Genomic DNA, 17877 nt, shown 5'->3' on the forward strand with positions numbered 1-17877 from the left:
ATCAGGCCCCCCCCCAGATATTTAAGGCCCCCTCAAATATCAGGGCCCCCACCCCCAATGTATCAGGGACCCCCCCAGATTTCAGACCCCCACACCCAGATTTTCAAGACACCCCCCCCCCCAGATATTCAGAACCTGTCCCAGTTATTCAGGACCCCCCCCCCGATATTAGAGACCCCCTCAAATATCAGCCCCCCCCCCCCAATAGATCAGGGACCACCCCAGATGTTCAGGGACCGCCCCCCCCCCCCCCAATATTAGTGAACCCCTCAAATATCAGACCCCTCCCCCATTCATCAGGATGCCCCCCCCCCAGATATTCAGGGCCACCCCCCTAGATATTAGAGAGTCCCTCAACTGTCAGCCCCCCCCCCCTCAAATATCAGACCCCCACCCATATGTCAGGGACCCCCCCCCAGATATTCAGGGACACCTCCCTAGATACTAGAGAGCCCCTCAAATATTAGAGCCCCCCTCAAATATCAGAAACCCCCCCCCATTGATCAGGATGCCCCCCCGGATATTAGTGAACCCCTTAAATATCAGACCCCCCCCCTACACAAGGGACCCCCCCCCCAGATATTCAGGGACCCCCTAGATATTAGAGAGCCCCTCAAATATCAGACCCCCCTTCAAATATCAGACACCACCCCCCAAATATCAGAGCCCCCCCCAAATATCAGAGCCCCCCCTACACAAGGGACCCCCCCTCAGATCTTCAGGGATCCCCCCTAAATATTAGTGAGCCCCTCAAGTATCAGACCCCTCCCCCAAATATCAGACCCCCCTCAAATATCAGACCCCCCCCAAGACATTAGAGAACCCCTCAAACACCAGACCCCCCCCTAAATATCAGGGACCCCCCCCCAGATATCAAGATCCCCTTCCCAGCTCTCATAGCCCCCCCCCCAAGATATCCACCCCCTGCCTCCAGCTCGAGGGCTCCTCCCCCTCCTCCTCCAGATACCATCGCGGCCCCCCCCCCCCCCAATTATTGATGACCCTCATCAGACAGCAGAGCTCCCTCCCCCTCCCCCACCCCGAGACAGACGCGGAGGGCCCCCCCCGGGACCCCCCCCCGGTAGCGATAAATAAACCTTTATTTTATACAGGGCCCAGGGGAGCACAAACACCGCGGGGGGGGGCTTGAAAAAATAATCCTTCCTCTCCCCCCCCCCCAGCCCCAGGCCCTGCCCCAGCCCGGAGGAGGAAGGGGGGGGGGGGGGGCAGGGGGAGCCCCACCTTGGGTTTGTCCTGGATTTGAGACCCCCCTCCCCCCTTGCTTTTATTGTTGGGGGGGGGACGCTGGGGTGGGCCCTGCTCGTCCTCCCCACCCCCCCCATGTGGGTCACAGTGGGGGGGGGGGATGTGGGGGTGTCCTTCATGCTCCATCCTTACCCCCCCCCCAGCCCAGGAGGGTCTTTGGGGGGATGGAGATTGTCTGGAGGGGGAGGGGGGAGGAACACCTCCATTCCCGGGGGGGTTCTTCTCCCCCCCACCCCTCCAGATCTTGCACCGGGGACGATGGCTTCGGCTCCTGGCACGGGGGTGGCACACGGGGGGTGGCACACGGGGGGGCAGGCCCCAGCTGCCCGGGGCAGGGGGTGACTATGAGCCCTGCAGGGAGGGACATCAGTGGGGGGGCAGCCCAGGAGGGGTCTCCCCTTTTGGGGTGCTCCTGGCGGGGGGGGGGGGGGCTCAGCCTCACCGGGTTTGGGGGGGGCTGCTCCAGCTGGATCTTGATCTCGGGGCAGGAGGGGTCGGGGGGGCGGCGGCCTGGGGGGGGACGCGGGGGGACCATGAGCACCCTTGGGGGGGGTCCCCACCTCCCCTGCAGGGGGCGCCCCAAGCCCCGTGGTGCTCCGGGGGAGGAGGCTACCTGGGGGGGTCCCGGGGGGGGTCGTCCGGCCAGGGGGCGTCAGTGAAGGCGTCGCGGTGGCTGCCCGGCGGAGAGCGGCACTCCTGGGGGGGCACGGGGGTCACAGGGGGCACGGGGAGGGCACAGGACAGGGGGGCACAGGATGGGTGGCATGGGAGGCACAGGACAGGGGGGCACAGGATGAGTGGCATGGGGAGGCACAGGACAGGATGGACAGGGATGGGTGGCATGGGGGGCACAGGACAGGGGGGCACAGGGATGGGTGGCATGGGGGGCACAGGACAGGATGGCACAGGATGGGTGGCATGGGGGGGGCCCACAGGACAGGGTGGCACAGGGATGGGTGGCATGGGGGGCACAGGACAGGGGGGCACAGGGATGGGTGGCATGGGGGGGCACAGGACAGGATGGACAGGGATGGGTGGCATGGGGGGCACAGGACAGGATGGACAGGGATGGGTGGCATGGGGAGGGCACAGGACAGGGTGGCACAAGGATGGGATGGCATAGAGGGGCACAGGACAGGGGGGCACAGGGATGGGTGGCATGGGGGGCACAGGACAGGGTGGCACAGGGATGGGTGGCATGGGGGGGCACAGGACAGGATGGCACAGGATGGGTGGCATGGGGGGCACAGGACAGGATGGACAGGGATGGGTGGCATGGGGACAGGGTAGTGTGGGGAAGGGATGGCATCAGATGGCATGGGGACAGTTTGGAACATCACAGGATGGGATGGCACAGGGATGGGTGGCATGGAGAGGGCACAGGATAGGATGGCACAGGATGGATGGCATGGGACAGGGATAGGACATCACAGGATGGGATGGCACAGGGATGGCATGGACGTGAGAGGTTGGCACAAGGATGAGACATTAAAGGGTGGGATGGCTCAGGGGTGAGACAGCATTGGCATGGCATGGGGATGGGATGGCATGGGCATGGCACAAGGCAGGATGGCACAGGCATGGGACATCACAGGATGGGATGGCATGGGGACAGGGTAGTGTGGGGAAGGGGATGGCATCAGGGTTGGATGGCACAGGGACAGGATGGCATGGGGACAGTTTGGAACATCACAGGATGGGGTGGCACAGGGACGAGGTGGCACAGGGAGAGGACGCCTCAGGGATGGGATGGCACGGGGACAGGGTGGCACAGGGATAGGACACCTCAGGGATGGGATGGCACAGGGACAGGGTGGCACAGGGATAGGACACCTCAGGGATGGGATGGCATGGGGACAGGGTGGCACAGGGATAGGACACCTCAGGGATGGGATGGCATGGGGACAGGGTGGCACAGGGATAGGACACCTCAGGGATGGGATGGCACAGGGACAGGGTGGCACAGGGTGAGAACGGGAGGGGGTGAGGTGGCAGGGGAGGAGGCTGGCAGAAGGACTTCCTGTCCTGTGCCCTCCCCTGCGTGCCCTACCCTGCCTGGCTCGCTGGGCTCCTCGGTGGCACTGCCAAAGCTGCTGGCACTGGAGGACGAGCGGGAGAAGGCCACCGGCTCCGGCTTCTCGGCCCTGCTGGGGACAGTCACCAACAGCGGGCACAGGCTGGCACCGCGCAGTGTGGGCACCGCCACAGCCCCGCCACGACAGCGCCCCACCTCATCCTGCCCCCTGTCTCATCCCTGTGCCACCCTATCCCCATGCCAACCTGTCCCCATACCATCCCAACCCTGGGATGTGCCAGCCCCATGCCATCCAAGTGCCACCCCGTCCCTGTGCCACCCTCCACAACTGCATCTTCCCTGGACTGTGTCCCTGTGACATACAGGCCCTGTGCCAGCAGCTCCCTGGGGGACCCTGGCCCTGTGCCACCCCATCCCTGTCCTGTTTCCACATTGCCCTGTACCAATCACCCCAGTGCCACCTTGTCCTGGTGCCATCCTCTCCCAGTGCCACCCTGTCCCCTTGCATCTCTGTGCTGCTCTGTCCATGTGCCCTCTGGTCCCCCGTGCCACCCTGTTCCCCTGCCACCCCACCCCAGTGCCAACTCATCCTGTGCCACTGCATTTCTGTGCCACCCTACCTTTATGCTGTCCCATCCCAGTGTCCCCCAGCCTCTGTGCCATCCTGATGTCACCCCATGCCGGTGCTGTGCCATCCCAGTGCCCCCCAGCCCCTGTGCCATCCTGATGTCACCCTGCCCCTGTGTCACCCCACGCTGGTGCTGTGCCATCCCGTTGCAACCCTGTCCTCCCAGTGCTCCGTGCCAGTGCCCTGTAGCGCCCTACAGTGCCCCTCATGCCACCCCATTCCAGTGCCACAATGTCTCAGTGCCACCCTGCCCTTGTGCTGCCTCACCCCGGTGCCCTCCAGTCCTGTGCCACCCTAGCCCCGTGCCACCTCACGCTGCTGTCTTGTCTTTGTGCCACCGCATTCCAGTGCCCTGCAGTTGCTGTGCCACCACAGCATCACCCCCATCTGCCCCCCCTGTGTCCTGCTGCCACCTTGTGCCCGGTGCCATCCCAGTGTCACACGCCATGTCCCTGTGTCACCTCAGTCCAGTGCCACCATGTGCCCGTCGTGCCACCTTGTTCTTGCGCTGCCCCACCCCAGACCATGCCACACTGTTGCCAACCATCCCAGTGCCCTCCAGTCCCTGTGCCACCCCGATGCCACCCCCCACGTCACCCACTCTGGCAACACCGTGTCCCGTTCTCCCTCAGTGCCCAGCGCCACCTCATCCTTGTGCCACCCCATCCCGGTGCCCCCCGGCCCGGTGCCCCCCGCCCGCTGCGGACCTGTCGGCGTGCCGGCGGCTCTCCGGGGAGCTGTGCGCGGAGCTGCTGCCGTCGGGGGTGGCGGCGGGGCCGTCCCTGCGGGGAGGGTGCGGGGGGAGGTGCCGCCGGGAGGTGGAGCCCGGGCAGCCCCCGGCCCGTGCCCGCTCCCGGCGCTCACCTGCCGGCCGGCGCCTCCTGGATGCTCTCGATGCCGATGGCGCTGGAGCGGCGGGAGCCGAGCGGGCCGGGCCGCCGCCGCGAAGGGCTCTTGCCGGGCACCAGCAGCGCCTGCGGGGCAGCGTTGAGCGCGGGCGCGAGGGCCGCGGGCCCCGGGGCGGGGAACCCCCGGGCGGGAGGCGCTGGGCCCCGCGGCGCTCACCTCTTCCACCGAGCCCAGCCCGATGGCGCTGCCGCGGCGTCCGCGCCGGCTCCCGGGCACCAGCAGCGACTGCGGGCGGCACCGCGTCACGCGCCCCGGGGGGCACGGGGGCGCCGGCGGGGGCGGGGCCTCGGCAGGAGGGCGCGCGGGGACGGGAGGGGCTTTGCCCAGGGGCGGGGCTTGGAAACGGGCGGGGCTTAGGCGACCTGCCCGTGCCGCCGCGGGGGCGTGGCTTAGGGGGAGGGGGCGGGGTCATGGGCGGAGCGGGTCTGTAGCGCAGGAATGGGGCGCGCGGGGGCGTGGCTTGAGAATGAGGCAGGGCTTACGCAAGGGGCGGGGCTTAAGCGAGGACCAGACTCACTGGGGGCGGGGCTTGTAGCAGGGGGCGGGACCGGAGAGCTTTGTGGGCGGGGCTTTGCGACACTGCGGGGGGGAGCCGCGCAATGGGTGTGGCTGTGGGCGTGACCAGAGCGCTGGGGGCGGGGCATCCCCGGGGGCACCGGCAGCGGGGGCTCCGGGGATGGGGCCCGGATGGACTCCCGCGGCGCTCCCACCTTAAAGGACTCGAAGAAGCCCGGGGCGGCGGAGCCGTTGTCGGGGCGGTCGTCGTCGGGGCCCAGCCCCAGCATGGCCTGGCTGCGGGCCTGCAGCTCCTCGTGCAGCGTCTCCAGCAGCGCCGCTCGGGTCCGCTCCTGCCCCGCCCGCGTCACACACCGCACCCACCGGCACCCACCGGCACCCACCGGACTCACCGGACCCAGCAGCACCCACCGGCACCCACCGCACCCACTGGCACCCACTGTACCCATTGGCACCCACCATACCCACCAGCACCCACCGGCACCCACCGGACCCACCAGCACCCACCATACCCACTGGCACCCACCATACCCATTGGCACCCATCGGCACACACCTGACCGACCGGCACCCACCACACCCACTGTACCCACCGGCACCCACCAGAGCCACCGGCACCCACCGGACCCTCTGGCACCCACCGGACCCTCTGGCACCCACCAGCACTCACCATACCCACTGGCACCCACTGTACCCACCAGCACCCACCATACCCACTGGCACCCACCGGCCCCCACTGTACCCACTGGTGCCCACTGGCACCATACCCACTGCCATGGCACACACCAGGGCAACATTGACCCCACCAGCATCCACTGGTACCCACCAACACAGCACCCACCCACTGGTACCCACCAACACAGTGCCCACCCACCAGCATCCACTGGCACCCCTGGTACCCACTGGCATGGCATCCCCTCCCCCAGCACTCAGCACCCAGAGCACATGGCACTTGCTCGCCCTACCTCCACAGCACCTGTGGGCATGGCACCCCCACCCCCAGCACCCACAGCAGGCCCAGGGGATGTGACACCCACCCACAGCATCCACCGGCATGGCACCCCCACACCCAGCGCCCACAGCAGGTACAGCACCCCTGCCATGAACAGCACCCATCCACATGGCACTCCTGCAGGCATGGCACCCAGGTGCTCAGCAGCTACCACACACAGTATCCACATTGGGCACAGCACCCACTGCACCTGGCACCCACACCCACAGCACCCACTGCAGCTATTCCCCTGCCACACACAGCACCCACTGCACCTGGCACCCACAGCAGCTATTCCCCTGCCATGCACAGCACCCACATCAGGCACAGCACCCACTGCACCTGGCACCCACAGCACCCACTGCAGCTATTCCCCTGCCATGCACAGCACCCACATCAGGCACAGCACCCACTGCACCTGGCACCCACACACGACACCCACACACAGCACCCACTGCACCTGGCACCCACACCCACAGCACCCACAGCAGCTATTCCCCTGCCAGGCACAGCGCCCACCTCGGGCACAGCACCCACAGCACACAGTGTACCTGGCACCCCCCCCAGCGCTCCTGCAGGCACAGCACCCACGTGCTTAGCACCTACGTGCTTAGCACCCAGCTGGCATGCAGCACCCACACACAGGCCGCTGCTGCAGGCATGTGTGTGCTGCCCCCGTGCACAGCACCCACATCCTGCCCAGCTGCCAGCGTGCACAGCACCCACACACAGCACCCGCAGCAGGCATGGCACCGACACCCACGTGCCTCTGCTGCAGGCACCCCCCCCTCTGCCATGCACAGCAGCACCCAGAGCACGCAGCACCCACACACACCAGCACCCACAGCAGGCACAGCACCCACAGCACCCACAGCACCCACAGCACCCACAGCAGGCACAGCAATCACAGCACTGCTGCAGGCACAGCACCCACTGCAGGCACAGCACCCACAGCACTGCTGCAGGCACAGCACCCACAGCAGGCACAGCACCCACAGCACTGTTGCAGGCACAGCACCCACAGCAGGCACAGCACCCACAGCACTACTGCAGGGACAGCACCCAAAGCAGGCACAGCATCAGCATCCTGCAGGCACAGCACCCACAGCAATCACAGCACTGCTGCAGGCACAGCACCCACAGCATCCACTGCAGGCACAGCACCCACTGCAGGCACAGCACCCACAGCACTGCTGCAGGCACAGCACCCACAGCAGGCACAGCACCCACAGCACTGTTGCAGGCACAGCACCCACAGCAGGCACAGCACCCACAGCACTACTGCAGGGACAGCACCCAAAGCAGGCACAGCATCAGCATCCTGCAGGCACAGCACCCACAGCAATCACAGCACTGCTGCAGGCACAGCACCCACAGCATCCACTGCAGGCACAGCACCCACAGCACCCACTGCAGGCACAGTACCCACTGCAGGCACAGCACCCACTGCAGGCACAGCACCCACAACACTGCTGCAGGCACAGCACCCACAGCATCCACTGCAGGCACAGCACCCACTGCAATCACAGCACTGCTGCAGGCACAGCACCCACAGCACCCACAGCAGGCACAGTACCCACTGCAGGCACAGCACCCACTGCAGGCACAGCACCCTATCAGGCACAGCACCCACAGCACTGCTGCAGGCACAGCACCCACAGCATCCACTGCAGGCACAGCACCCACTGCAATCACAGCACTGCTGCAGGCACAGCACCCACTGGAGGCACAGCACCCACTGCAATCACAGCACTGCTGCAGGCACAGCACCCACTGGAGGCACAGCACCCACTGCAATCACAGCACTGCTGCAGGCACAGCACCCACAGCAGGCACAGCACCCACTGCAATCACAGCACTGCTGCAGGCACAGCACCCACAGCAGGCACAGCACCCACTGCAATCACAGCACTGCTGCAGGCACAGCACCCACAGCAGGCACAGCACCCACTGCAATCACAGCACTGCTGCAGGCACAGCACCCACTGCAGGCACAGCACTGCTGCAGGCACAGCACCCACAGCATCCACTGCAGGCACAGCACCGCTGCAGGCACAGTATCCTGTAGGCACAGCACCCACTGCAGGCACAGCACCCACACCCACAGCACTCACATCTCCAGCACCCACAGCACCTATGTTGTGCCCAGCACCCACATGCCCTACAGCATGTGCAGCCTCACTGCAGGTACAGCACCCACATTGCCCACAGCACCCATATTGCACCCAAGCTCCCCAGTGTCCAGCCCAGCACCCAGCAGCCCTGGACCCAGCACCCAGCAGCCCTGGACCCCTGCACCCAGCAGCCCGGACCCCTGCACCCAGCAGCCCGGACCCAGCACCCAGCAGCCCTGGACCCAGCACCCAGCAGCCCGGACCCCTGCACCCAGCAGCCCTGGACCCAGCACCCAGCCCCCACCTCCAGCTTGGCGAACTTCTCCGCCTTGTAGCAGGCGTACTCGGCGTTGATCAGCTTGGTCAGGAGGAACTCCTGGAACTCGGGACCCTGCGGGGGGCGAGGGGCACCCTTGGGTCGGTGCCACTCTGGGGGAGCCCCCGGCAGCACCCATGGGCGCTCACCTTCCTGAAGACGGCAGGGTCGGGCAGCGGCGGGCCGAAGAAGGGCACATCGTCACGGGCGGTGACGGAGACCTGCGGGCGGGGAGGGACAAGGAGAGGGGAGGGGGTGAGGGCTCCGGGGCCCCCTGCGGCCCTCCAGCGCCCAGCGGGCAGAGGGTGGCACCTTGTAGAGGGTGCCCTGGGTGCTGCCCTGCTCCAGCTGCACCACCACGAAGGCGTGGAGGAAGTTGGAGGCGATCATGTCGGGGACGAAGGGAGTGTTCTCGTCCTGGAAGACGACGGCCACGATGTCGTTGCCGATGTGCCGCTTCCGCTGCAGCTGCAGGGGGCGCGGGGGGCAGAGGGGACGCAGAGGAGGTCACACCACGGGGGTGAAGGCGAGGGCAGACCCTGCACCCCGTTAGGGGACCCCAGCACCCATGGGTGCCGCTGGAGCTTTCGCATCCCAGAGACACCTCCTCAGCACTCGTGGCTGTCCCAGGAACCCCTGCGCCCCACGGCGAACCCACGGCTGCCCTGCCAGCCCCCTGCAGCCCCTAAAAGACCCCCACAGCACCCATCTGAGCTCCAGGAGCCCCTGCGGCACCACATGGACAACCCTGAAGCACCCATGGGTGCCCTGCCAGCCCCCTGCAGCCCCTAAACGACCCCCACAGCACCCATCTGAGCTCCAGGAGCCCCTGCGGCACCCCATGGACAACCCTGAAGCACCCATGGGTGCCCTGCCAGCTCCCTGCATCCCATAAACCACCCCCAGCACCCATCTGAGCTCCAGGAGCCCCTGCAGCACCCCATGGACAACCCTGAAGCACCCATGGGTGCCCTACCAGCCCCCTGCATCCTATCAATGACCCTGAGAACATACATTGGAGCTCCAGGAGCTCCTGCACCCCATGGACAACCCTGAAGCACCCATGGGTGCCCTGCCAGCTCCCTGCATCCTGCTTAACACCCATGGGTGCCCCCGGAGCTTCTGCATTCCCAAGACAACCCCAGCCCCACCACCCATGGGTGCTCTCCCAGCCCTCTGAATCCCATAGACACCCACTAGCACCCCTGGGTTCCCCTGGAGCTTTTGCAACCTCTAAACACCCCCCCAGCACCCATGGGGTGTGCTGGCAGCCCTTTTGCCCCACAGATGCCCCTCCCAGCACCCATGGGTGCTCTGCCAGCTCCCAGCATCCCATCTGCCCCCCAGCACCCATGGATGGCTCTCATAGATGACCCTCAATACTCAATGGGTGCCCCTGGAGTTTCGGCATCCCATAGACAAACAACCTCCCCCAACAGCACCCATGGGTGCTCTGTCAGCCCCTGTGCCCTATGGATGCTCCCCCCCCCCCCCCCCTCAGCACCTTAGAGATACCCCTGGAGCCCCTTCCCCCCACCCATAGGTGCTCCACCAACCATTCCAGCTCACGGAGGTGACCCGGGATTCCCCCCCAGCACCCACGGGAGCTCCTCAAACCCTTGTCCCCCCACCTCCCTCCACCCCTGCCCAGCACCCATAGGTGCCCCACCTGCTGGGCATCCCCCTCGGTGTAGGGCAGCTTGGTGGAGACGTGGAACATGATCTCCTTGTCGCGGAAGTGGCAGTACACCGACTCGCTGCCCGTCTGCCCGTGGGTCACGTCCAGCCCCCCCCGGAACCTGGGAGGGGGAGGGAGGGAAGGGGACACCCTCAACCTGGGTGCCCCATGGGTGCTCCCCACCCTCCCCAGGACCCAGCCCCCCCCCCCCGCCCGTCACGCACCCTTTGAAGTCCCTCAGCTGCACCCTCTGCCCCAGCACGTCCAGGAACTCGGCGAACGCAGGGCTCTCCTCCGTGGTGCCGAAGAGCTCCTCCTCCGAGGTCTGCCGTGGGGGTGGCCATGGGTGCCGGCACCCAGCCGGCACACCCCCGTCCCCCTCGCCCCCCCTGGCCCCCCTGCACTCCCTCTCTGCCCCCCCAGCCCCGTACCTGCCCCCCCAGCCCCGTACCTGCCCCCCAGCCCCGTACCTGCCCCAGCTTCTGGTAGATGACCCCAAACTTGAAGTGGTTGCTGAGCACGTGCTCGTCGAAGGCGAGGATGAGGCGGGAGGCCTGCCGGGGGAGGGTGGGGGAAGCGGGCAGAGGTTGGGTGGGGGGCACCCCGGGGTGCCCACACTCATGAGGGGGTGGGGGTGTCCCCCCATTCACCTTGGGGTAGAGCACGGGGTAGAAGCGATCCACGTTGACGTCCTCGCACACCAGCTGCGGGAGGGATTGGTGATGCCATGGGGGGCCCAGGGGGGCACCCGTGGGTGCCAGCGGAGGTGTGCCAGCGCTAGGGGGTGCTCAACCCCCCCTTCCCTTCCCCCACCTCCACCGGCAGAGGTTTGAAGGCCAATCAAAGCAGCCACGCACCTTGGCCATCTGCACCACGTTGGGGAACTCAGCCAGGCAGGAGATGGGCACCACGTCGTGCAGGGTGCGGGTGCGGGTGCTGCGGGGCGAGGCGGGGGTCAGGGCTGGCATTCAAGACCCCCAGCCGCACCCATGGGGGCCCCCTGGCACCCTGCTCACCGCAGCAGCAGGTGGAGGTGCTCCTGCTCGTCGTACTTGAGGGAGAAGACCAAGTGGCCCAGCACGGGGTCCAGGGAGTAGTAGTTGAAGTGCTCCTGAGGGGAGGGGGCCAAGCACCCACGACCGTGCCCATGGGCACCCAGGCTGGCAGGGCCCCATGCCATGGGCCACCCGTGCCCACGGGCACCGACATCCATGAGCACCCACACCATGTGTCACCCATGGGTCCATGCACACCCATGCCATGGGGCACCCTGAGCACCCATGCCATGGGACAGCTGTGGCCCTGGGCACCCATAGGCACAGATGGCACCACCTATGGGGCACCTACGCTCATGGGCTCACACGCAACAAGTCACCCACACCCATGAGCACCCATGCCATGGGGCACCCATGTTCCTGGGCACCCATACCCACAAGTGCTCATGGATCACCCATGCCCATGCAGCCTCCATGCCTGGGCACACCCATGTGGCACCCATGTGCATGAGCACCCATGGGACTCTCATGCCCTCCCATACCCACACCCCCCTCCATGAGCACCCATAGGTTCAAGGATCCATGCCATGGGGCACCCATGCCCATGCCCACTTATATCCTTAGGGCTCCTATGCCCATGGATGCCCACACTCCATGAGCATCCCATGCCCATGGGGATCCTATGCCCACCGATACCCACACCCACCTCCATGAGCCCCAGTGGGTACCAGCACACATGCCATAGGGCACCCGTGCCACAGGGCACCCATAGGCACGAGCACCCATGCCACGGGGTGCACAGGTCCATGAGCACCCATACAGCCCACACCCATGTGGCTCTCATGCCCACAGATACCCATGCCCACTTCCATGGGTACCTATGCATGCAAGCACCCATGCCATAGGGCACCCATGCCGCAGGGCACCCACATCGATGAGCACCCATGCCATAGGGCACCCAGGTCCATGAGCACCCATGTCCACGAGCACCCATGCCATAGGGCACCCATGCCACAGGGCACCCACATCAATGGGCACCCATGCCATAGGGCACCCAGGTCCATGAGCACCCATGCCATAGGGCAACCATGCCATAGGGCACCCAGGTCCATGAGCACCCATGCCATAGGGCAACCATGCCATAGGGCACCCAGGTCCATGACCACCCATGCCATAGGGCACCCATGCCATAGGGCACCCAGGTCCATGAGCACCCATGCCATAGGGCAACCATGCCATAGGGCACCCAGGTCCATGAGCACCCATGCCATAGGGCAACCATGGCCATGAGTCCCCATGCCATAGGGCACTGAAATCCATGAGCACCCATGCCACAGGGCACCCAGGTCCATAAGCACCCATACCACAGGGCACCAATGCCATGGGGTACCTATGCCATAGGGCACCCATGCCCATGAGCACCCATGCCATGAGTTACACCTCTGTGGACACCCACACCATGAGGGTCCCATGCCCACAGGTACCCATGCCCGCTTCCACACGTACGAGTGCCCATGCCCCGGGACACCCATGCCCACGAGCACCCACACTGATGAGGTCTCACCCGGGGGGCATCCACCCCCCCAGGCCGCCCCAGGCCCTCACCTTGCCCAGGAAGTGCTTGCGGTAGATCTTGGCTGTGTGGTTGCCCTCCAGCTTCGCCCGGGTGCCAGGGGCCGGGGGCGACTCGGGGGCACCGCTCAGCTGGTGGTTGGTGCCCTCGATCCAGTAACCCCCAAACTGCGGCAGGAGGATGAGGGGGAAGGGCCCCTCCCGGCCCAGCACCTGTGCCCACAGCTGAGGTGGGTGCTCTGGCCACCCGCCCATCAGCCCGCCCCCCCCAGCCGCTCGCCCGCCCTGGCACCCAGGGCTGGCGGGCAGGGGGTGCCCTACCTCGTGCACGCTGGGGTAGGGGATGTAGTCCTCCTCCGTCTGCAAGGCAAGGGGGGGGTGAAGGCCACGCTGCCACCCAAGGGCGCTGGGGAGGCTGAAGGCAGCTCTGGCACCCGTGGGTGCCGGTGGGTGCCTACCTTGAGCGGTGGGGGCACGGCGTGGCGCTGCTGAGCCATCCTGCTGCCCTGGGGGGGATGGGGGCGGGTGGGTGCCCAGCACCCCGGGGTGGAACGGGCACCCTGCGGGGGGGCAATACCCATGGGGGCTTACCTGGGGGTGGGATGATGCTGCCAGCTAGAGACAGGTCTAGGTGGTGTGAGGGGGTCCGGGGGGGTCCATGGCGCTTCCTGGGGGAGAAGAGAACTCCCCCACGGCCCCCGGCTGGGTCGCTCGGCTGCCCGGGCAGCGGCGGTGCCCCTGGTGCCTACTGAGGGCACCGAGCCCAGTGCCACCCTGCCGGCGGCGGGGAGCCGGCGCAGCGGGAGCGGTGGGGGCCGGGTCACTCTCAGGGTAGGGGGGGTCGGGCCTACCGAGACCCTCCCCCAAACTCATCGCACCCCCGAAGCAGCCCCACCCACCCCCCAAGGGCGCCCTCTGCCGGTGGGAGGTGACGCCACGTGGGGCAGCACCACGGACAGCGCCGGGCTCCGGCGTAAACCTAACCCTGGTGTAAACGCAGCCGGGTGTAAACCCAATCTGGTGTAAACCTGTCCTGTGTAAACACAACCTGGAGTAAACACAGCCTGTTGTAAACCCAGCTCTGGGGTAAACACAACCTGGGGTAAACACAACCTGGAGTAAACACATCCTGGTGCAACCCCAGCCCTGGTGCAAACCCAACCCTGGTGTAACCCCAACCCTGGTGCAACCCCAACCCTGGTGTAACCCCAACCCTGGTGCAACCCCAACCCTGGTGCAAGCCCACCCCGGTGCCAACAGCCCTGGTGTAAACACAACCCTGGTGTGAGTCCATCCTGGTGTAAACCCAGCCCTGGCACAAACACATTCCTAGTGCAACCCCAACCCTGCTGTAAATTGCCCTAAGGAGGCCCCAGCCCCAGTGCAAACCCAACCCTGGTGCAAAGCCTTCGTGGTGCAAACCAAGCCCCGGTGCAAGCAAGCTTCACCCCCATGCAGGCCTGCCCTGGCCGTGCGCAACCCTCGTGCAAGGCTGAACGCTTGTGCAAGCACAGCGCTGTGCAACTGCCCTGGAGGGTGAGCACAGCCCTGGTGCAGAAGGGACCCTCGTGCAAACACCACCTGCCTTGGAGTAAACACAACCCTTGTGCAAAGAGAACACTGGGGTGAGCACCACCCTGGTGCAAAGGGGACCCTTGTGCAAATGTGGCCCACCCTGGTGCAACCACCATCCTGGTGCAACAACCACCCTGGTGCAAACACCACCCTGGTGCAAACACCACCCTGGTGCAGACACAGCTCTAGTGCAGCTGAGCCTCAGCTCTGTGCAAACACCGCCCTGGTGCTAAAGGGACCCTGGTGCAAACACCACCCTGGTGCAAACACAGCTCTAGTGCAGCTGAGCCTCAGCTCTGTGCAAACACCACTGCGTGCAAATCCATCTCGAGTGCAAGTGTGACCCATCCTGGTGCAAGCACAACCCTGGTGCAAAAGGGACCCTGGTGCAAACACCACCCTGGTGCAGACACAGCTCTAGTGCAGCTGAGCCTCAGCTCTGTGCAAACACCACCCTGGTGCAAAGGGGACCCTTGTGCAAACGTGGCCCATACTGGTGCAAGCACAACCCTGGTGCAAACACCACCCTGGTGCAGCCACAGCTCTGGTGGAGCTGAGCCTCAACCCTGGTGCAAACACCACCCTGGTGCAAAGGGGACCCTTGTGCAAACGTGGCCCACCCTGGTGCAAACACCACCCTGGTGCAGCTGAGCCTCAGCTCTGTGCAAACACCACTGCGTGCAAATCCATCTCGAGTGCAAGTGTGACCCATCCTGGTGCAAGCACAACCCTGGTGCAAAAGGGACCCTGGTGCAAACACCACCCTGGTGCAGCCACAGCTCTGGTGCAGCCGAGCCTCAGCTCTGTGCAACCACCACCCTGGTGCAAACACCACTGTGTGCAAGTCCATCCCTGGTGCAAGTGTGACCCATCCTCATGCAAGCACAACCCTGGTGCAAGCACAACCCTGGTGCAAGCAAGCGTGTCCCTGGTGCAAAAGGGACCCCATCCTGGCACAGACACGGCACTGATGCCAAGCCCTCCCTGGTGCAAACACCACCCTGGTGCAAGCCTGGCCCGCCCCCGTGCCACCCCCGCCCCGGTGCATGCAGGCCCCGGCCCCGTGCAAGCCCCCCGGGGGGTGAAGGCCGCCCTGGTGCAGCCGCAGCACTGTCACCTGGCCCCGTGCAAACGCCCCCCCCCCGCGGTGCCAGCGTGCCCCAGCCCCGGGCACACACAGCCCTGCTGCAGCCACGGCCCAGCCCAGGGCCGCCGCGGGCCACGGTGTGCCCCCGGTGGGCACTGGGACTCTGCAGGCTCCTGCGGGGGGGTCCCCCCCAACGCACCCCCCCCCAAGCGCAGCACCCAAAGAGGGGTGGAGGCAGTGACCCAGATGTGGGGCCAGGCCTGGGGGGGGGGAGGGGGACACACAGTGGGGGTTGAGGGGGAGACTGCAGGGAGTGGGAATCGGGGGGGAGGGGACAGATTTTGGGGTGACCGGCGGGGGGGGGGGGGGCAGGTTAGGGGCAGATAATTAATGGGGGAGATCCGGGGGGGGGAGGGGTGGGCAGAAGGGCCACACACACACAGAGATTTGGGGGTAACTGGGGCGGGGGGGGCAGGCTTGGGGTGGGTAATTAATGGGGCAGATATGGGGGGGGGGGATTTTGGGGGGGTGAGATTTTAGGGTAGCGGGGAGGGGGCAGGCTGGGTAATTAACGAGGGGGGCATCGGGGGGGGAGGGGCAATTAATGGGGAGCTGCTGGGGGAAGGCAGGTTGGGGAGGGGGTGAGGGGCAGTTAACGGAGAAGCTCTTTTGGGGAGGGGCAGGTTGGGGCGGGGGGTCCATGGAAGGTGAGCCCCCAAGTGCTCCACCCTGGCCAGGCCCGGAGCATCCCCCACCCCCCCGGTACTGGTACCGGCTGAAGGTCACCGTGGACGGTGCTGCGCTGGGGAGTGGGGGAGCACCGGGATGCAGACTGCGGGGGGGACGCGCACACGACGCGGACACGTCCCCGGGGAGCCCCCGGAGCGGCACTTACCGGAGGCGCGGCGGGGCCGGGGCCGGTACCGGAGCAGAGCCGGAGCCGGTACCGGGAGCGGAGCGGAGCCGGGGCCCCGCCGCTCGCTGCACCCGCGCCGCGTCACGTGCGGCGGGGCGGGGCAGCCCCTCCGGGGGGGCTGGAGGGGGGATGGCACCGGGCACCGGCACCGGGCACTTACCCTGGGCACAGCATCACCCCCAGGGCGGGAAGTGCCCCTCCATCCCTGCTCCCCCTCCTCTCCCTGTCCTCAGCACCCAGACGCCCCCACCCCAACCCCCCCCGCAGGGGTGACCCCAAATCCATCTCCACCCACCCACCCTCACTGGTGCCCGGGTACCCTCCACCCACCCTCACTGGTGCCCGGGTACCCTCCTCTGGTCGTGCCCTGCATCCCTCCCTGCTCCCCAGGGTCTCCCCCTCCCCCCATCCCTGGTCCTGGTCCCTTCACCCATCACCTGCACCGACCCCCCGCCCCCTGCATCCCACCCGGCTCCCCCTACCCATCCTCTCCCCGCATCCTTCCCCCCCCCAAGCAGCCAGCCCCAAGCACCCCATCCAGCACCCATCTCCCTCCCTCCGAGGGCCACTCCGGGGCCAGGAGGGACACCCCCGCCAGGGGGAACGGCTGGCACTGGGTGCAGGGCAGACAGGCACAGCCGGGGGCCAGGGCAGAAGGGCACAGCCGGGGGCAAGGGCAGATGGGCACAGCCGGGGCCAGGGCAGAAGGGCACAGCTGGGGGCCAGGGCAGAAGGGCACAGCCGGGGGCAAGGGCAGAAGGGCACAGCTGGGTGCCAGGGCAGAAGGGCACAGCCGGAGGCCAGCCTGCATGCAGCCCTACAGGAGCTGGGGATGGGCAACAGGGAGGAGGACACCACGAGGAGCCTGCAGGGGTGGCCTGGCCCATGGGGGTGGCAGATCCAGCCCCAAGGTGCTGTGTCCAGGCTCCCACGGCTCCAGGCTCTGCTTTAAGCCCTGAGCATTGGCAAGGAAGGGGCAGAACCAGGCCCCAAGGGCAGCTCTGGGTGCCTGGGGGGCAGCAACTCCCCCCCCCCCCCCCCCGCCATCCTGGCTCCTTCCTCCCCCAGCTTTGCCTTCCCCCCGTTGTAAGCTCAAGGAAAGGACTTTTGGTAAGGTTAAAAACCAGCAAAGGGAGAAGAGCCCAGCAGGGAATCCCCTGGGACCGGGACATGGCCAGGGACAGCTCCAGCCCCTGCCCCAGCTCCGTGCTCCAGCTCCTTCACCTTGGGAAAGCACACACAGGGCCAGGATGGCCTCCAAAACCACCTTCTAAGAGCTC

General features: G+C 66.5%; 1 protein-coding gene across 3 annotated transcripts; it reads right to left on the bottom strand.

Annotated features, from left to right (window-relative positions):
- Positions 1-1082: 1082 nt before the first annotated feature.
- On the bottom strand, positions 1083-16677 carry RAP1GAP (RAP1 GTPase activating protein). 3 transcript variants are annotated; one of them, XM_068162781.1, is made up of 22 exons: positions 16577-16677; positions 13611-13793; positions 13478-13525; positions 13341-13379; positions 13053-13232; positions 11469-11563; positions 11310-11388; positions 11103-11156; positions 10923-11006; positions 10677-10777; positions 10444-10573; positions 9087-9242; positions 8924-8995; positions 8763-8849; positions 5549-5686; positions 4995-5063; positions 4794-4903; positions 4637-4711; positions 3317-3410; positions 1880-1962; positions 1709-1776; positions 1083-1617 (listed from the first exon to the last, which is right to left on the bottom strand). In XM_068162781.1, the coding sequence occupies exons 3-22, from the start codon at positions 13514-13516 to the stop codon at positions 1382-1384; spliced, it is 1989 nt and encodes a 662-aa protein (XP_068018882.1). In that variant the 5' UTR covers positions 13517-13525; positions 13611-13793; positions 16577-16677; the 3' UTR covers positions 1083-1381. The 3 variants fall into 3 exon arrangements, with proteins under 3 accessions (XP_068018882.1, XP_068018881.1, XP_068018883.1); XM_068162780.1 differs by having other exon boundaries at positions 3317-3413; XM_068162782.1 differs by having other exon boundaries at positions 1525-1617; positions 1709-1796; positions 1901-1962; positions 5417-5686.
- Between the last annotated feature and the right edge of the window lie 1200 nt (positions 16678-17877).

The sequence above is a fragment of the Melanerpes formicivorus genome, unplaced genomic scaffold, assembly GCF_026170545.1.
Source record: "Melanerpes formicivorus ecotype bairdi unplaced genomic scaffold, bMelFor1.0.p_v2 SCAF_67, whole genome shotgun sequence".
Lineage (NCBI taxonomy): Eukaryota > Metazoa > Chordata > Aves > Piciformes > Picidae > Melanerpes > Melanerpes formicivorus.

Bases quoted from the DNA above. Each gene is read 5' to 3' on its own strand.
- RAP1GAP (XM_068162780.1), bottom strand. From the start codon at position 13,516: ATGGCTCAGCAGCGCCACGCCGTGCCCCCACCGCTCAAG. The intron at 13,380-13,477 runs GTAGGCACCCAC...CTTGCCTTGCAG, and splicing joins CCGTGCCCCCACCGCTCAAG to ACGGAGGAGGACTACATCCC. The intron at 3,414-4,636 runs GTCCGCAGCGGG...GACTGTCCCCAG, and splicing joins AGCCGCCGGCACGCCGACAG to CAGGGCCGAGAAGCCGGAGC.